The 18,196-nt window shown below is 37.2% G+C and overlaps 1 protein-coding gene across 5 annotated transcripts in view; it reads right to left on the bottom strand.

Moving 5' to 3' along the window:
- The window catches only part of ZNRF2 (zinc and ring finger 2), a 127,152-nt gene that overhangs the window by 14,615 nt on the left and 94,341 nt on the right, over positions 1–18,196 (bottom strand). Inside the window, exons 4-7 of one of the 5 annotated variants that reach the window (XR_007147803.1) lie at positions 18,056–18,135; positions 14,517–14,779; positions 11,183–11,228; positions 9,579–10,637 (exon numbers count right to left, since the gene is read on the bottom strand). Coding sequence is in view for 1 of the 5 variants with exons in the window: in XM_047838813.1 (XP_047694769.1) it covers positions 18,078–18,135 (58 nt within the window). In the remaining 4 variants the exon portion in view is untranslated. Of the gene's footprint in view, positions 1–9,578; positions 14,780–18,055; positions 18,136–18,196 lie in introns of those variants that run through there. The other 4 variants (XR_007147801.1, XR_007147802.1, XR_007147804.1 and 1 more) reach the window with 4 other exon arrangements.

Here is an 18,196-nt window from a genome sequence, read left to right as displayed (position 1 = left end):
GAAAAGACACCGAACATAATTAGTCATGGAAATGCAAATCAAAGCCACGAGATATCACTTCATAGCCACTAGGTTAGCTATGTTAAAAAAGATGGACAAATACCAGTGTCAGTGAGGATGTGGAGAAATTTAAACCTTTACACATTTGTGGTGGGAATGTAAAATGATGAAACCACTTTGGAAAAAGTTTGGCAGTTTCCACAAAGTTAAACACAAAGTTGCCATACATATGACCCAACAATTCTACTAGTGGGTTTATGCCCACAGTAACTGAAGACATGTTCACAAAAAGATGTGTACTCAAATAAAGGCTCATAGCAGCAGTATTCAGGATAGCCAAAAAGTGGAAACCACCCAAATATCCATCAAGAAAATGTGATGTATCTATACAATACTATTTAGGTATCTAAAAAAATTAAGCACTGATACCTATTACAGCATGGATAAACCTTGAGAATATTGCACTAAGTGAAAGAAACCAGACACAATAGGACATGTACTGTATGATTCCATTTAATGAAGTGTCCAGAATACGCAGATTTAAAGAGAGACAAGTAGAATACTGATTACCCAGAGAAAGGCGATGGGGAGGGAGGGAAGAATGGAGCATGACTACTGATGGGCAGGGATTTCTTTCTGGACTGCTGTATATGTTCTCAAATTAAACAGTGGTGACCTTGTGAATATTCTAAAAGCACTGAATTGTACCTTTCAAAATGGTGGATTTTATAGTATGTAAATAGTCTCAACTATAAAGTTTTTACATGGGGCGGGGAGGGCTCCTGGGTGGCTCAGTTGGTTAAGCGTCTGACTCTTGATGATTCTCTCTCTCCCTCTCACCCTGCCCCTCCCCCACTCTCTCAAAATAAACTTTCAAAAAAAAAAAAAAAAAAAGAAATCTTATAAGGGCACCTGGGTGGCTCAGTTGGTTAAGTGCCCAACTCTTAATTTCGGCTCAGGTCATGATCCCAGGGTTGTAAGATGGAGCCCCGCATGAAGCACCATGCTCAGTGAAAAGCCTGCTTAAGATTCTCTCTCTCCCTCTTCCTCTGCTCCTCCCCTGCTCATGCTCTCTCTCAAAAAAAAAAACAAAAAAAAAACCAAAAAACCGAAAACAAAACAAACACATAAAACATAAAAACTTTTTTACAAAGAATGATGGCAAATTTCTTGCCTGAAGCTACTGTATGATAGAAGATAATGGGAGAGTATCTTTAAAGTACTAAAAGACAATAAAAACAAAAACAAAAAAAGATGATCTAGAATTCTAGGCCCAGAAAAAGTTTGTTTCAAAACTGAAAACAATGCTTTCAAAACTTTTATAAATACACAGTAATCAAGATAATGTAATATATATAGGTCGATGGAACAAAAATGAGCCCAGAAACAGACCCACACATATAAAGCTTTTTGATTTTCAACAAAGATACCAAGTTAATTCAATGGTCATTAGAACAAACAATCTGGAACAAACTGGAGAGTCATATGGATAACCATGAACATCAATATATACCTTCACACAATATACACAAAAATTAACGAGTTGTATCACAGATCCAAATGTAAGAGTGGCAGAGAAAATCTGTGACTTTGTATTTAGCAAAAATTTCTCAAACAGGACTAAAAGCATAAAAAGGAAAACAAAAAACTAATAAACTAGACTTCAGCAAAATTTAAAACTTTTGCTCTTTCAAAACCACTGTTAAGAAATTGAAAAGGCAAGCCATAGACCGAAGGTATTTGCAAATCATACGTCTGATAAAAATATTTGCATGCAGAGCATATAAAGAACTCTTACAACCCAATTTAAAAATAAGGAGCCCCATGAGACTTTGGGAATAACTGGGAAACGAGTATGGCACATTTTCTCCCCAGAAAGTAGTGAAAAACATTGAGAAAACTGTTGAAACAATGATTTTAGAACTTTGGAAAATGACCAAAGGCATGCAACAAACAGAAACATTTACTCCAAAAGAGCTACCGATCCTTAGTAAAAACAGTGTGAATCTGGCATTTTAGCCCAGAGCAGTTTCCCCGCCCTTCTGCCCCACACATAATCCCCCCACAGCCTCCCAAGTTCTGGGGCGTTATAGTTCCACTGGAGAGGGACAGGCTGTGAGAACCTGCAGCCTCCTTGCTGGAGCGGGGGCTCAACTGCTTCTGGAGCAAAATGTGGGAAAAACTCACGGTCACAGGTATTGCTGGAAACATCAATGCTAGTGGCAGTCCGGGAAGGCCAACATGGTAGCTAGTCTGAGGTTAAGATACTGATGGCAGCAAGCAACAGATAAGCAGAACCGTGGAAATTTAACACAGTAATCTGGGGATAAGAGTGAGTAAGCCTCCACCATATCCCAGGATGGGAAGGTATGTATGGATGCATGCATATAACCTAGCAATACTCCTTCTAGGTACTTACCCAAGACAAATGAAAAACATGTCCACACAAAGACTTGAAGGTGAATGTTCATAGTGGCATCATTCATAATAGCCAAAAAAGTGGAAACAATCCAAATTTCCATCAGCTGGTGAATGAACCAAAGTGGTATATCCATACAACAGAATACTGTTCAGCAAAAATAAGAATTACTAACACATCATTTGCAACGACATGGATAGAGCTAGAGGGTATAATGCTAAGTGAAATAAGTTGGTCAGAGAAAGACAAATACCATGGGATTTCACTCATATGTGGAATTCAAGGAACAACAATACAAAGAGCAAAGGGGAAAAGCGGGGGGGGGGGGGGGGGGGGAGGGGGAGAAAGAGAGAGAGGCAAACCAAGAAACAGACTCTTAACTGTTGAGAACAAACTGATGGTTACCAGAGGGGAGGTAGGTGGGCAGATGGGTGAAACAGGGGATGAGGATTAAGGAGAGCATCTGATGTGATGTGCAGCAGGGATATATGCAAGTGTTGAATCACTACATTAGAGACCTGAAACTAATGTTACACTGTATGTTAACTAGAATTTAAATAAAAACTTAAAATTACTAACACACGCTAGACACGGATGAACCTGAGAACACATTAAATGATTGGATTCTGTGGTATGTAAATTATACCTCACCCAAACTGTTAAAAGTAATGGGATAAAGATCTGATTAGACCTTTCGCCAAAGAAAATACACAGGAGCAACAGGTGTTAAGATGGGAATATTATTAGTGGTTATGTAAATTCAAATTAAATCGTGAGATACCACTATGTACCCACTAGAATGGCCAGAATTCAAAAACACTGACAGTATCAAATGTTGGCAATAATGTAGGGGAAAGCATATACGGTACGCGTGAGAATGTAAAATGGTACAGCCACTTTGGAAAACAGTTTGGCAGTTATCTTAGAAACGGAAACAAATATTTACCTTGTGACTCCGTTATTCCATTCCTATTTATTCAAGATAAATGAAATCACATGTTCCCATCAAGATTTATAGATCAATGTTCACAGTCCCTTCATTCATAACAGCCCAAACTAGAAATAGCCGAGGTGTCCACCCATGGGTTGGTGGATGACAAACTGGAGTATATTCATACAATGAATGTAGTATGAGTGAATGTAGTGTATTCATACAATACTCAGCAATAAAAAGGAACCGACTCAAGCAGTAAGGCTGATGCCTTTCACAGATACGCAGAGCAACACAAGCCTTACACAAATAATGTTTTCATCCACTCTACCGCGACACAGCGGATCAATGGCTGCCTAGGGGCTGAGGGTGGATGGGTGGGAACAAGGTGTAAAGGGGCCTCTGGTACCTTCTGAGGCGTGATGGAAATGTTCTCTATTCTGGCTATGGTGACAGCACAGGTGTATGTATGTGTCCAAGCCCATCCGACTGGACACTTACAAAGAGTGTTTTGCTGTACGTAAACTATCACTTACTGGAGTTGCTTTTAAAAAGCCATGAAGAAAAAAATCTGATTGAGAATAAATAGATCACCACTCTTATTGAGAAAACAGGCCTCTAAAAAAACAGAAATGCGCTAACTCATCTGTCTGGCTGTCTCCACTGCAATCCTAGTGTGTTTAGTACTTTCATCTGTTTTCACCTGTTTTAGCAGCACTGACACGGACCAGGGTCTGGCACAAGCGTAAAACTGTTAACAGATGCACAGTCAGATAAAGTATTTTCCAGTGACTTTAATAATCGTACTCCTTGAGAGATAGGACAACAAATGCTTATTCAAGAACGAGGTTTCACACAGCTGTGTTATTTACATACTTGCTATGTCACGCCTCATCACCAGCTTTTGCTAAAACTACGGAACCATAAGCTCCCTAAGGGCAGAAACTCGCTTTTCCCCGTCAATGTACATGCAGTGTCTCACACAGTATCTTGCATCTATCAAGTGTTCAAAAAACACAGGCTAAAGTGAATGAACCAACACTTCACTCACCCCGCATTCCAGTTCAGGCAACTGCCACATATTCTTCAGGCCGAGAAGACTTCAAGATTATCAACAGAGCTCTAAGAACGAAAATCAGACTACAGCTACTCACATGCTCACATGCAGTGACCTACAGGCGCTCTCTAGCGATCGATGTCAGCGCAGCAGAACGTGATTTCTGAACTGTTAACTGCCACATTTTTCATGCCTTGCATTTCTGGTTGTTTATGGCAACTTAGTGAATCACTGGGAGCTGCTACTTCAGTAGGGAGAGACGATAAGCATAAGACAAAGACATCAAGGCTCAATTTTGATATCCAAGGTTTTTTAATGCCAAGGGAACAAAGAGGAACCTAAAAGGTAACTTTCGATTTGTCAGAGCCACATTCTGGAGGCAGAAAGGGCTTTTAGCAATTTGCCAACTTGGGTGCGCAACATAAAAGAAATCATCGAGGACCTCAGCCTGGCTCCATCAGGCAGTTTATTCTACGAACCAGTGAGATGGGAAGAATGGGCAATGATAGAGGATAGTTTTCTTACTCAAAGAGAGCCAAGAGTTTGATCAAGTCTCTTTCCTAAGAGAACCGGAGGTAGTGTAGCTAGATCTTGGCTGTAGAGGTCTACGACAGGCCTGGCACTTACCTCTCCAATGGCTGACACTCTGGGGAATGTGTGAGAAAACCCTAGATAAAGTTGTACCCTGGCTGTGCAACAGGATCACACCACAACTGTTAACTTAGTGTCTCTGGCATGGGGTCAGGCCTTATTATTATTTTTATTCATTTTTGAGAGGGAGGAAGGAGAGAATCCCAAGCAGGCTCCCCACTATCAATGTAAAGTCCAACGTGGGGCTCAATCTCACAAATCACGAGATCATGACCTGAGCTGAAATCAAGAGTCAGACACTTAGTCAACAGAGCCACCCAGGCACCCCAAGGCCTTAATAATTTTTTTGAAAAAACCGTCCTCCCTTCCTACCTCCTGAGTTGATCTAATGTTCAGCCAAGTGTTAAGGATTACCGACGTACGGGGATCCCACAGCTGAAGAGTGCAGTACCTGTCTTCCACGGTATAGCCATCCTCGTGTGTAAACTCCCTGGCAATTCCACCACTGACTCCTTTTCACAGGGCGCTTGAGCACAGAATTCCCCACACAAACCAGGGAGCATCTTACTGAACACAGCTGAGACTTCACTACTGGTAACTCTCAAAGCTAGACTTTGAAGAGTCTGTTCTGTGAATGAGTGTCTGGTGGACAAGTTTCGCAGTTTAAGCATGGATGTGATACAAAGTTAACTACCGCTAGAAGGCCTGAAACTCACGCAAATGTCCCTGCAGAGCTCAACACAGGGGACAAGTCGGACTGGAGCTATTCATCAGCACTGCTCACAATTCCCGTGGGTCATCACAAACACACCAGCTCAGTTATTCGGAGCTTGTGTGTTCTTACCCAAACACTGTAGTCATAACAAAAGCTAGTGGCATCTGGGAAAGCAAACAGAGGTTGCTCAGACTTTCAACCTTTTCAAGGTATTTCCAGCCTCTTTCACTGAAAAAATTAGGAAACTCGGACTCCATTTAGTAATGACATAGGACCAGCTCTGCTCATGCAGTCCTTAATTAACTTTCTGAGACCCAGGTCTTTACCAAGTTGGACTTATAAGACCTTTGAAAACATTTAGGTGAGGATAGATTGTAATGGAAAACCAAACTCCCAGGCTCATGTAAGACCTATCAGCCATTGGTCACATAAGGCTGGTGAGCACTTAAATGCTGCTATTTCCGAGTACAGATATGGTATAAAATATACATCAGGTTTCAAAGACTGAAAAATATCTAAAATCTCACTGATAATTTCTATACTGATTACATGCTAAAATGACAATAGTTTGGATATTTAAATACCCTAAGGCCTTTAGCCTTCACAATGTTTGAGCTCCAAAAATGATGAACTATATACTATTTGACTTCCTTGATGGATATCCTCCGAATATTTGGATAATGAATATCCTTAACATTTACAGACTTGATAACATTTCAACATTTCAGTTATAAACGAGCTACTTTATTTATTAAAAAAAATTTTTTTTAACGTTTATTCATTTTTGAGACAGAGAGAGACAGAGCATGAATGGGGGAAGGTCAGAGAGTGAGGGAGACACAGAATCTGAAACAGGCTCCAGGCTCTGAGCAGTCAGCACAGAGCCTGACACGGGGCTCGAACTCACAGACCACGAGATCATGACCTGAGCCGAAATTGGACGCCCAACCGACTGAGCCACCCAGGTGCCCGTAAACGAGCTACTTTAAAACGTTATGACAGTTATTTGACATTTTTCTGAAATACAAATTTACACTGTTAACGCTAAACAGTTTTGTTTTCAGTTATCCAGACACTAAATTATCAAGCCAGTCAGAAAGGCTTTAAGTCTTTTATTTTAAATGTTCACTTATTTTTGAGACAGAGAGCGTGCACAAGCATGGGAGGGGCAGAGAGAGAGGGAGGGAGCAAAGGATCCAAAGTGGGCTCTGTGCTGACAGCAGAGAGCCTGATCTCATCAACGGTGAGATCATGACCTAAGCTAAAGTTGGTGGCTTAACCGACTGAGCTACCCAGGCGCCCGAAGGATTTAAGTCTTAAACTGACTTTGTTGTAGTTTTTGGTCAAGTACTTTTTAATGCTGATAAAATAATGAACATTGAATTCATGAATTCATGGAAAAGAACCAGACAAATAAGGCACTATATGGCGGAATGTTCTTATAATTACAGCATCAGTATGATATTGCAGAAAAATTATTTTCATTTTATGTGAGAAATCAAATCTTAAATCATGCAGTAATACTTAGGTTTTTTATTTTTTTTATTTTTTACATTTTAGGACAACTCCCTCTAAGGTGTTAAGTTTCTACTATTCTCACAGATCTTGCTTTGTAGGAATTCCTGGTCTAGGAAGTTCCAAGTTATCTACAGGTGTATCTTTGAACCAATTTGGAGAAACCTGTGAAAGTCTGGTGTTCCTACAGATATGTTGTATTAGATTAGGGAATCTGTGGGGGAGTCCTTGACCTAATATAATACAAGGATGCCCCAAGGTTTCTGCTGCTTCTCCAGGAACTAAATATAAGCTTATCAGTCATCTTTCTCTGTCTGCTAAACAAAGATAATCATAGTGCACCCACGGGCAACCCATAGCCTTCCAGGAACCAATAAGCGTCTTCTGGAATACTCTACTTCCAACAATAGCTTACTTCTGTTGTGAATGTCTGAGAAGACTGGCATAATGAAAAGAGTTTGGGACAAATGAACCAGAGAGAAAACCTCACGAATGCTTCAGAATGCATTTCAGCACTTCACTAGACAAAGCTGGGAAAGCATGGCCCTATTCCAACAGGTATTGGATGTTAAGGGGGAATATGGGGGTGGGGGGAGTTGCTGGGAGAATGCCCAACTCAACCGACCTAGAAGTCATTGCACTAGAAAAGTGTACCTTACTTATCGCATGCACTTACTGCCCTAACAGTGTTGGCAACATTTGTGTCTAGAGCACTCCTAAACCTTCTCTCTCTCTCTCTCTCTCTCTCTCTTTCTCACAACTTGCCAACTGTCTGGCTTCTCTCTCAAGGCTCTGCCTCCTATTTCAGATCTAATTTATGTTAGAGTTGGTAATCTTTCTCTCTGGTTCTCCAGGGAGTATTTCTGGCATAATCAGCTTTCCCCAACTGGAAATATTCTGTCCTTAAGAGTCAACCCTCCAAGCTGTGGCAAAAGGACAGACGGGAGTTGTCCTGGTCTTGTCCTTCATCCTCACATCTAAATGACTACTAAAGTGGAGTTCATTTTGCTCTCAAAACTTGTAAGTGCCTCCATCTTTCTTTTTCCTATTGTCACTCCTTTGGTTTTGTCCCTCATTATCTTGCTTGAACTGCTATAAATTTTCCAACAAAGTCTCTCTGCCTGTAGTTTCATTCTTCTGTATGGGTAAATTGGTCTTTTTCCTGTTTAAAACCCTTGAATTGTAGTCTGGGATGTATATCCCTTCGTGATTTGCCACCTGCTTACCTCTCTAGACACAGCAACTCTCCAAGAATGTCCTGCTTGTGTATGCTATGCTTTCTGCCTTAGGCTTACTTCCCACTCCACAAGTCCTTTTATCCATACCCCCTGGAGCTATGTATGATCTATTTGTTCTTAAAGACTTAATCATTCTCTTGCCTAGTCTCATGACCTATGGTCTAATGACCATATGCATCTTGTGTATGTGTCTATAATAACAATTATTACAACTTATTATAGGTTTGCCCACTTATTTGCTTCACCCACTAAAGTTTAATTAAGGTCTCAGAGGCTAGCTATCTTGGATTTCTGTATTCTTGGTCCATAACAGTCCATAAAACCAAGTCTGCTTAATGCATACTTGCTGAAAGAGTCAATCTGTAAGCAAGAACAGAATCTACAATGCCCTCTATTATATACAGAGGTTTCTTAAATGCGTCAGCCAAAGGCTTAAGACATTACTTCTACACCTCGTGACTGAAGAGAATGACAAGTTATTTATTTATAGATAAGCACAAATATTTTTATCATCTTTAACCACCACTAACATCATGAAGTGCTTGCTGTGTGTCTGTTGCATACGTGCACCTTCCCAATTAACCCTCACAACAACCTGGAGGTAGGCAGTAGTTTTTTTTGTTTGTTTGTTTGTTTGTTTTTACCTCTTTTTATAGGCAAAGGCAAGGCACAGAGGAGTTAAGCATCTTGCCCAATGTCACAAAGATAGCAAAACTGGGCAGTCTGGCCCCAGAACCCATGTTCTTAACCACTCTGCTACAAAGCTCAATACCTCTTACACATCATGAAACCTGTACTTCAAAAGATCAATTACTCCCTTTTCAAAAACATGATGGAATGTTACTAAATACAGTCTAAATTTTTAAAGTTATGATTACACATTGACAGACCACCCCACCCCAAAACTTAATAGCTCTACTACAATCATATTTCAATTAAAAAACTTACAAATAGGTTTCACAGTAGAAATTTCAAAGTACATTTTTACTCCTGGTTAAGGTAATGAAGACCACTTTCTTTGTTCATTACCATTACATAATTTCTCAAGCTATTGTAGATTTTTAACTTAACGGGTATACAAAAATAGATAAAGAAACTGTGACAACAGTTAATTCATGGTAACCTTTCAGCAATCAGGTAATTCTCAGTTTTATTATAATGTACTGTCAACTTCTAGGCATTACAGTGGATATGACAAATTTCCTTGAAAGCATTCTCTTACGTTATACTTCTAAATAACAGGATAATTTGGCAAGATCATTCGGAAGTTTTATTTATTAAAATATCAATCATGAATTGTTCCATTTGAGTTTAGAACATACTAATACAAGTTGTTCCTAATACATTTTCTAGATTTCTTCTGATGGATGCTTTTGATGCCTTATTTAACAGGAAAATACTTTCTAATAGAGGAAATTAAGAGGTATTACAGAAGAGTTGTTGAAACCATGAACAAACCAATGGAAATAAATACTATTACTGTGATGTTCTTTAAAAAAAAAAAAAAAGACACTCATATAATCATTGGAAAGAAATAAAATGAAATGGACTTCTGTAATAAAGACCAATATCATCAAATTCCAAAATATCTCTTGATCTCCCTATAGGGTCTGTTAACTGTATTCTATGCACACACGTGCTCAAAATGCTAATGACTAATAACATAACCTTTTCAAGATGCTAGCACCAGGGTCACTGGTAACAGGGTACAGGCAGGACTGTAAGTTTATAAACATAAACCATCAGTCAATCTCAGCATATCAAATCAAAATGGAAGGCATGAGAATTTAATAACAGGAGAAATCAGTCACTTCTGATTCTAAGACTTGAAGTCCTGACAGCGGCCTCACAGTCCAGGGCAGAGCTAGGAAACACAATGTTGGTTAATCAAATACTGCAATCTTACTTTGAAATTTTTCATTTCTGAGATGTGAGTTTATGCCATACTGCTCTTTGCTTCCCTATAAACTAACAATTTATCTTATTGTTAGCCGTTGGTCTAAAATTAATGATGGCTTCACATCTGAAAATACACCAACTCCCCTTAGTCATACTGCATTTTCAGCTAAAACTTAATATGAATATATCTGGTTTTCTTCAATGCCTTTAGTTCTTTCCAGAGAATCAGCTGAACTTCAAAGACCAGGTATTTCCCATTCAATTCAGGAATTCTGTGACGGAAAAAGAACATTCAGTTTCCCAGCTTCAAAACAGCATTCCCAGAATATGGCACTCAAAGTACTGCCTGAGTAAATTATTACCAAAAGTTTTACCTATTCAGCTGTTCATGAATAAGAATCACTACTAGGAGTATACCAAGTAGCAATTTCCTCTAAAACAAAACAAAACAAAACAAAACAAGTAGCAATTTAGTATCAGAATGAAAAGGTCTGGATACAGAGGAATAGAACAGTAAAACATAATTTAACTATTGTCATTCACAATATAGTAAAGAAAAAAATCAGAAGTTACGCACTTCAAAAAAAGGGGGGAGTGATGGGGTCAGAGATAAAAGTATCAGCATGCTAAAAATTTTTTTTTTTTTTTAACTTAGAAAATACCTGTACAAGAACAAGGGACATTTCACATTTAACACACTGTCAATATGCATTGAGTTCACCTCAGGATAAATCAAACTGCAAGAAAATGGCCCAAATGAACTAGAAGATTTCCGGCAGCTCACAGACTGTACTCACAATTAATACGCAACATTTACCTCTACGAAGTCTTACAAAGTTCATCTGATTTATATGGAAGCTCCTCTGTGAAAAAAATAGGATGATTTGGATATTACTATCAATGCATAAAAGGGATGTCAATCAGATGGTAAATTCAATTATTCTTGAATTTTTAAAGAGTTTCATGCTTTGCTCAAATGTAGCTTTTAGGAAATTTCTCTTCTTCAGCTCTCCAAGTTAGTAAATAAGATTAGGTAATATTTACATTTAATTTACTGTCTTTTCATTTAAAGACATTTCTCTTAGTCTTGCTATAGTATGTTAATTTAAATAATTGCCCTTAAACTTCACTATACCCAAATTGGGAAAGTAAAATAAACTTTGAAAAGGAATCTGCCATTTTCACTAATAATTTGTTAACCTGAAATCTTTCCAAAATACATATTGAAAATATGCTGACAGTGATCCTCAGGCATTTCGTTTGGGCTACATTCTAATAAAGTATTTAGTGGTGAGAACAGAAATAACTGTGTATCACTTAAAAGAAACAGAAGATTTGCACAAAGAAACCAAAACCCATTTAGCATGCAAGAGTTAACAATATGGCCTTTTAAATGTTGTTCAGCTACCACAAAAAAATCAGTTACAGAATTCATTACTTATATTTCAATCACAAACACTGCTCTTAAAACACGATCTATATCAGATTTATAACCAGATCTGAAAAACATAGATTAAGACTAGGTTTAGCTAATTTCTCTGGCAAAAAGCCCAAAGACAGGATAATTTTACTATCTCTTATACATTCCGGCAATAACAAAATTCAAAAAGCCAGATCAAAGTAAAACGAGTCAAAATTGGCAATAAACCCATTATGAAGAGTGGCACTAAAGTGAAATTTCAGAACATATTGCTTTCTATTTACGCAAGTGCGATCTCATTTTAAAACGTGTATTTACAAAGATTCTGGAAGGCTATCGATCACCAACTTGATAGCTAGGTTTTCAATCTTTATTTTGTCTCCATAATATTCAGTTGTCAGTAGTTTCAAGCAACATATTTAAATATCTAATGTGATTTTTGTATCCTACTTACACTATTCAGTGTCCACATACAGATACACAAATATTGTAAGTGACATTATGTAGAATATTATAATATTTTCCAGAGTAGCAATTTTGACTTTGAATAATAACCAGAGCATCTGGGCATAAAAACATTTTCAATTCCTAAATTCTTCTTTCTGGGGAGTCATTGATGGAGACTGAACCTAAAGTAAAAAATGCTAACCTCTATCAATTTTAACACAAAAGGGCTGCTATAAACAGATTTTAAGTAAGTACTGTTCTAGACAAATATAATAATCAAGGAGCACTTGAACTAACAAACACTGAACTTTCTTCTGCTGTAGCTGCTGCAGCACAGAACCGTAGGTCAGAGGCTGAGCGAGAGAGGCTGATATGGAACAGGACACAGAAGGAAAAGAACTAAAGTCTGTAAAATTAAAAAGTCAATGAGTAAATCACATATCAGAAAATCAACTTCCAGAAGAATATTAATGCGTCACTACCACAGCTAGAGTTAAGCTGTGCCTTTAAGAACGGAAGACAACAAAACAATTCTTACCATAACAATATACCAGTAGTAGGAAAAAAATGAATCATTCACAAAATACTCTAAGAGGTCTTTCCTGGGGTGAGCGGGTACATGTGTTATGTGTGGAAGCTTACAAAATTAAAAATGTGAAACAAAATGGATTCATACTAAGATTTCATGGTAACAGAAGAAAATTGAAGGAAAGATTTTCCGTGAGGGAAGAGTATTTCCCATAACTGGTTTAAAAAGCACCTATGAAACCGTGCTGTCGGCCGTCACAATGGAGGTTTGGGACGCTTTTGTCAATTGCAGCATAACAAAAGGCATTTCACAGCATAACTTTAGGGAAAATGTTATCTGGTCTGGAATCACACAGAAAGCAATGAAAAACTCTTTCAATTGTTTCCAAAACACCAATTTTTCTGGGTAGCAGCAGTTGCTCCTGTACGTGCCCTTTCAAAAAATATGAAACAGAAGCAGAATAGGGAAAAATTTTGAGAGTAAGAGTAGCAGCATTAAATAGAAAAGCAAATACTTAAATACGTTAAAGAAAGCGTAAAATAAGGAAACAGTACTTGTGCAACTTTCAATTATACCAAGTAAAGTGCACTGCTTAAATGTTCACTGATAACATTTTCCCTGTATGTTGAAAATATGAAATCTACTTATTGGTATCTTTTTAGATTAAAAAAAAAAAAAAAAAAAAGACATTCACTATTGTAGCCTGATAGCTCTCTTCCAGTGTTTTGTAACCATTCAGATGTATTTTGTGGGAATATTTATTCACATAATTTTGCTTAATACATTTCTTTCTACACAAGACTGAATTTAAAAGTCTATTATCTATAACATTTTCAATTACAGTAATAACACATTAATAAATTATAAATTAACAAAATCTTCATATTTGCTTTAAAAAATCATTTATCAAACACTAACTTCCAGATTATCTGGAAAATTAAAGATGCAAATTGCTATAAATCCGGCATCCCAATTAAATTCTGATTTTTAAAAGTATATAAAATGTCCCTCAAGTTATTCCAAGTTCCACTCAAGAAAATTTTACCCTTTTCATAAGTTACTAAGTTTACAACCTGCTAAACATTCTACCCAAATGTGGGAAAACTGTCTGGAGATGCAAAGCACAATGAAATAATTACATGAAAAGAACAAACAAAAATACCCGTCAAAACAAAGTTATTATAGCTGGCAGCACTTAAAATTGGTAATTTGTATTTTTTAAAAAGTTGCATAGCTGCTGCAAGATGATTCATTACTGATTAACTACTGAGCAGTTTTACTTAAGAGGAAATAACACGTGTAATAAATTGCAATTCAATAGACAACCTTAGCCCTAGTTCATTAAAATGTAATTATGTAACTTGATTTACTCTTTGGACTGCATTCTGATAATGTTAAACCTTGAATTTAAGATACTAACATATTTTAGCTCTCCTATGCAGAAGTCTATTTTCTACTCATAGGAGAAAAAATAGAAGAACTTGAGATCATGGTCTACATTCAGAAAATGTTTTACTGCTTGATTTCATTTCTTGGTTTCACATTTAAGACTTTAATTTATAGAAGTACATTATGTGGTCTTCAGTTTAAGAACAGATGAATACAGAAACATCATGTAGGGGAAAATAAAGTGACCCCAAACAAGAAAAAAACAAGTCAAACACAACTAGTTGCGCAGCTCTAGAGAACTTAATAAAATCAACTTTTAAATCAGTTAACTTTGGCGTCTGAATACAAAATGTTTATCAGTATTACCTATGTAGATGACTAGTAAGGGAGGTGCAGCATTTTCAAAATCCCTGTGTGTCCTCTATATGCATGTTTGGTACACTGAGTTCTGTGGCAACTGCCCTCTCTTCAGCAGGGTTTTTTCCCGTGTGATTGTCCATCTCTGCGTTACCAAGTCTCACAGAACTCAGATCTCTGGCTGAGTATGCCTGCAGTTTTGTTTTTCTTTTTCCAGAGACAGATCCTCATCTCCTCTCAGTTTTTCAAGCATCTTGAAAACACAAGAAAACCTGTGGAGAAGCAGACACATGAAGTTCAAGCAGTGGTTCATAAAACTAATACAAATCAAAATACAACATCCATTTCCCCAGGAACACTGCTTTAGTTGCTATAAGTTTTCATACATTTACTTACTATTCTGAAAACTCATGAAATCAATGTTCTGCAAAAGAACAGGTAAAGGACACAGCAGGACCAGTTAAAGCTTAAAACAGTCATGAAAAATATCTACCACATCACAGTCATTTTCCCTCCACAATTAAGACCAGAGTACAGAACACACACACACACACACAATACCTATGCATACCTATTAACCTTCCCCCATATAATTAAAATCACCAAATAAAAATGGTAAACAGTTTGCTGACTAATCACACTTGATCTTAGCCAAAAGGCCGAGAAGCGATTTTTCCTGACTAATCAAAACCTTAGACAGTCCTGTATCTCTTTTGGGCCATCCATTAAATTCTTATGCTAAAAAATATCAGAAATGTTGCATGTGTTGCTACATTTTTTTTAATGTCTTAACAAGAAATACTCCTCAAACCCATACATTTAGGGGCTCCTGGATGGTTCAGTTGGATGAGCATCCAACTCTTGGTTTCAGCTCAAGTCACGTTCTCATGGTTCATGAGTTCAAGCCCTGTGTCCAGCTCTGCACTAAGCACAGAGCCTGTTTGGGATTCTTGTTCTGCCCTTCTCTCTCTAGAAACAAATAAACTTAAAAAATACTTAAAAAAAAAACCAAAAAACAAAACCCGTATGTTTAATCTGGGACAGCAAATGGGGTAGGAGGAATTTATCATTTGACAAATAAGAGCAGTTAGAACAGGAGCAAAAATATAAAAGAATCAAGACATTCCATGTCTATACATTCTTAAAAATGACTCAAGACCCACAGAGACAGATTCCATTGATTTCTAAAGTTTCTAAGGCAGCTGTTACCAAACTCAGGTTCTATATACAAAAAGAAAAAAAAAAAAAAAACAATGAAAAGATAACACCAATACATAGGTAAGGAAACTGAAATGCTGTTTAAGACCAATATGCATAATGACTATGAGATGAGACGCATGTTCCTTATACCCCATAACTCACTGTGATGCTAAAGGAATTTAGCTGATCAGATCATGAAATAACTTTTAAATTTTATTTACTTTTTAGAGTTTATTTATTTTGAGAGAGAGAGAGAGAGAGAGAGAGAGAGAGAGAGAGAAAGAGAATGTGAGTGGGGGGGGGGGGCAGAGAGAGAGGGAGAGAGAGAATCCCAAGCAGGCTCTGTGCTGTCAGTGCAGAGCCTGATGCGGATTCAATCTCATGAACTATGAGATCATGACCTGAACTAAAATCAAGAGTTGGTCGAGTAACTGACTGAGCCACCCAGGTGCTCCAAAACTTTTTTATAAAATAAAATTTTTAATCATAAAATTCAACCTCACACAGAAAAGTTTACTGCCTATAGAAGACTAATTTTACCCACAGGTGAAAAATTTAGACATACTACCTTGGTACGTAAAACACTATGATAAAAATTTCATTTTATTAGCATTGGTTTTTAGTACTTCTCTTAAAATGCTGCTACAGTTTTACCTATAGTTTTAGTTTATTGGCCCAGACATAAGGTTACACTGAGGATATTTCAAAGCATCTTCCTCTTCAAAAAACCTTTCCACAGCCAAATAAAAACATTTATGCACATATACTCAAAATATCACTCTATCGCCACACTTTCTTTACATGGCCATCTTATCCCAATTCATATTTCAAATGTGTCAAAGTGTGGTCTGAATCAGCTCACAGTAGAAGGCTCAAATGCTGATAGTCCTCTAGTACCCTACAGTTCACCAAGGCTTTCACATTCCACACGCATACCCTACTGTAATTGTGACAGAGGCCTCAATTAATGTTGCAGTTCTTTCTTTGGTTGCTATGGTGGCTATTAAGTTACCTCAAATCTCCTGTCAATATTCTAATCTGCTATTAAATCATCATCATTAAGAACAACTTTCTGCTCCAGTTTCCTGTCTTTAGTCTTAACCATTCAGCAAAGACTGTTGTCGACTGCTACCTTAAACCTCTGAACACAGAGGCTCCAACTCCTGAAACGATTCCAGGATCCGCTAACATGTTATGCCTTGATGTAAAATCCCAATGCTTTATGTCATTTCTCCAAGTCTTCATGTAAAAAGCTTTTCACATATATGAAGGTAATATTTAAGTTAACTATTTTTTCCAAAGTCAAATGAACACACTTCACGGAATGTGGAAAAAAGCAATAGTCAAGTGAGGTTATCATTCAATTCACTGAACATTTTTAGATAATGCAGAATAATGAATAAGCTAAATCAGCAGACCAAAACAAATTCTGTATTTGGTTTAAAATTCAATTTTTTTTCTTTTTTCCTCCTACTGTACGGACAGGCACTTTATTATATGCTGAGGATACTAAGGTGAAAGATTGAACTGAATGAATGAATGCATGATGCAACTTTTTGAAGAAAACGCTCCTACCTAATAGCAGCAAAATAGCTAAGAACACAACCTTTGGAGATAATATGCCTAGGTTCAAATCCCAGTTCTACCGAGGAATTAGGCTTGACAGGTCAGGTTTCTTAACCTCTCTTTAACTGTTTCCTCATCTATATGATGGGAATAGCAAGAGTCCTGAGTTCAAAGGGTTGTTCCAACAATTAGATGAGTTATTAATAGATGTAAAATGCTTGGAACAATGCCTGGCACATAATGCAACATAAATGCTAATTAATTATTATGATTAGAATTACAATATATTGCATTACCTAAGAATATACTTGTTAAGTGAGGGATAAGAGTACAGAATTTGATTTTGTTTGCTAAATACAGGACCTTTGACTATTATGCATATTGCTTCTTAAAGTCATGAAATTAAATACTTAGGCCTTGAGGTTTTCAGGGGTAAAATGGGGTAATGTGCACTAATATGTAGTACATGTATGAAGTAATATATCGGCCATAGAGTTCCTGGGTTTAAGCACTAAACTAAAATTAAACAAGCCAATGTATTTTAAAGTACCAAGAATGGGGAAGTTACTCAATGTATGACTCTCTTCAGGAATCAGCAAAGTTGTTTTCTACATATCTTTTCACGTGAGTTTTCTATATAGCAGCCAAACACAATGTCTGGGATACATACACACACGCACGCACACACACACGCTTCAATAAATGAATAAAAATGGTGGCAGAGAATGTATAACTCAGGTAACAATTAAAAAGCCAATTAGAACAGAAAAAGGGAGAATTACCTATAAAACAGGAAGCTGATGCTTAGTCTGAAGGGTGCTCCGGGCAAGATCTATTTACTTCAAACCATTCATCTATGCAGCTAGAAAAGAACAAAACCAGAAAAACTGAAACACTTATGCTTATTTATATCATGACAGCTG

The sequence above is a fragment of the Prionailurus viverrinus genome, chromosome A2 (assembly GCF_022837055.1).
Source record: "Prionailurus viverrinus isolate Anna chromosome A2, UM_Priviv_1.0, whole genome shotgun sequence".
Taxonomy (NCBI): domain Eukaryota; kingdom Metazoa; phylum Chordata; class Mammalia; order Carnivora; family Felidae; genus Prionailurus; species Prionailurus viverrinus.
The sequence above is the reverse complement of the archived record's forward strand: the minus strand, read 5'-3'. Positions and strand labels throughout refer to the sequence as shown.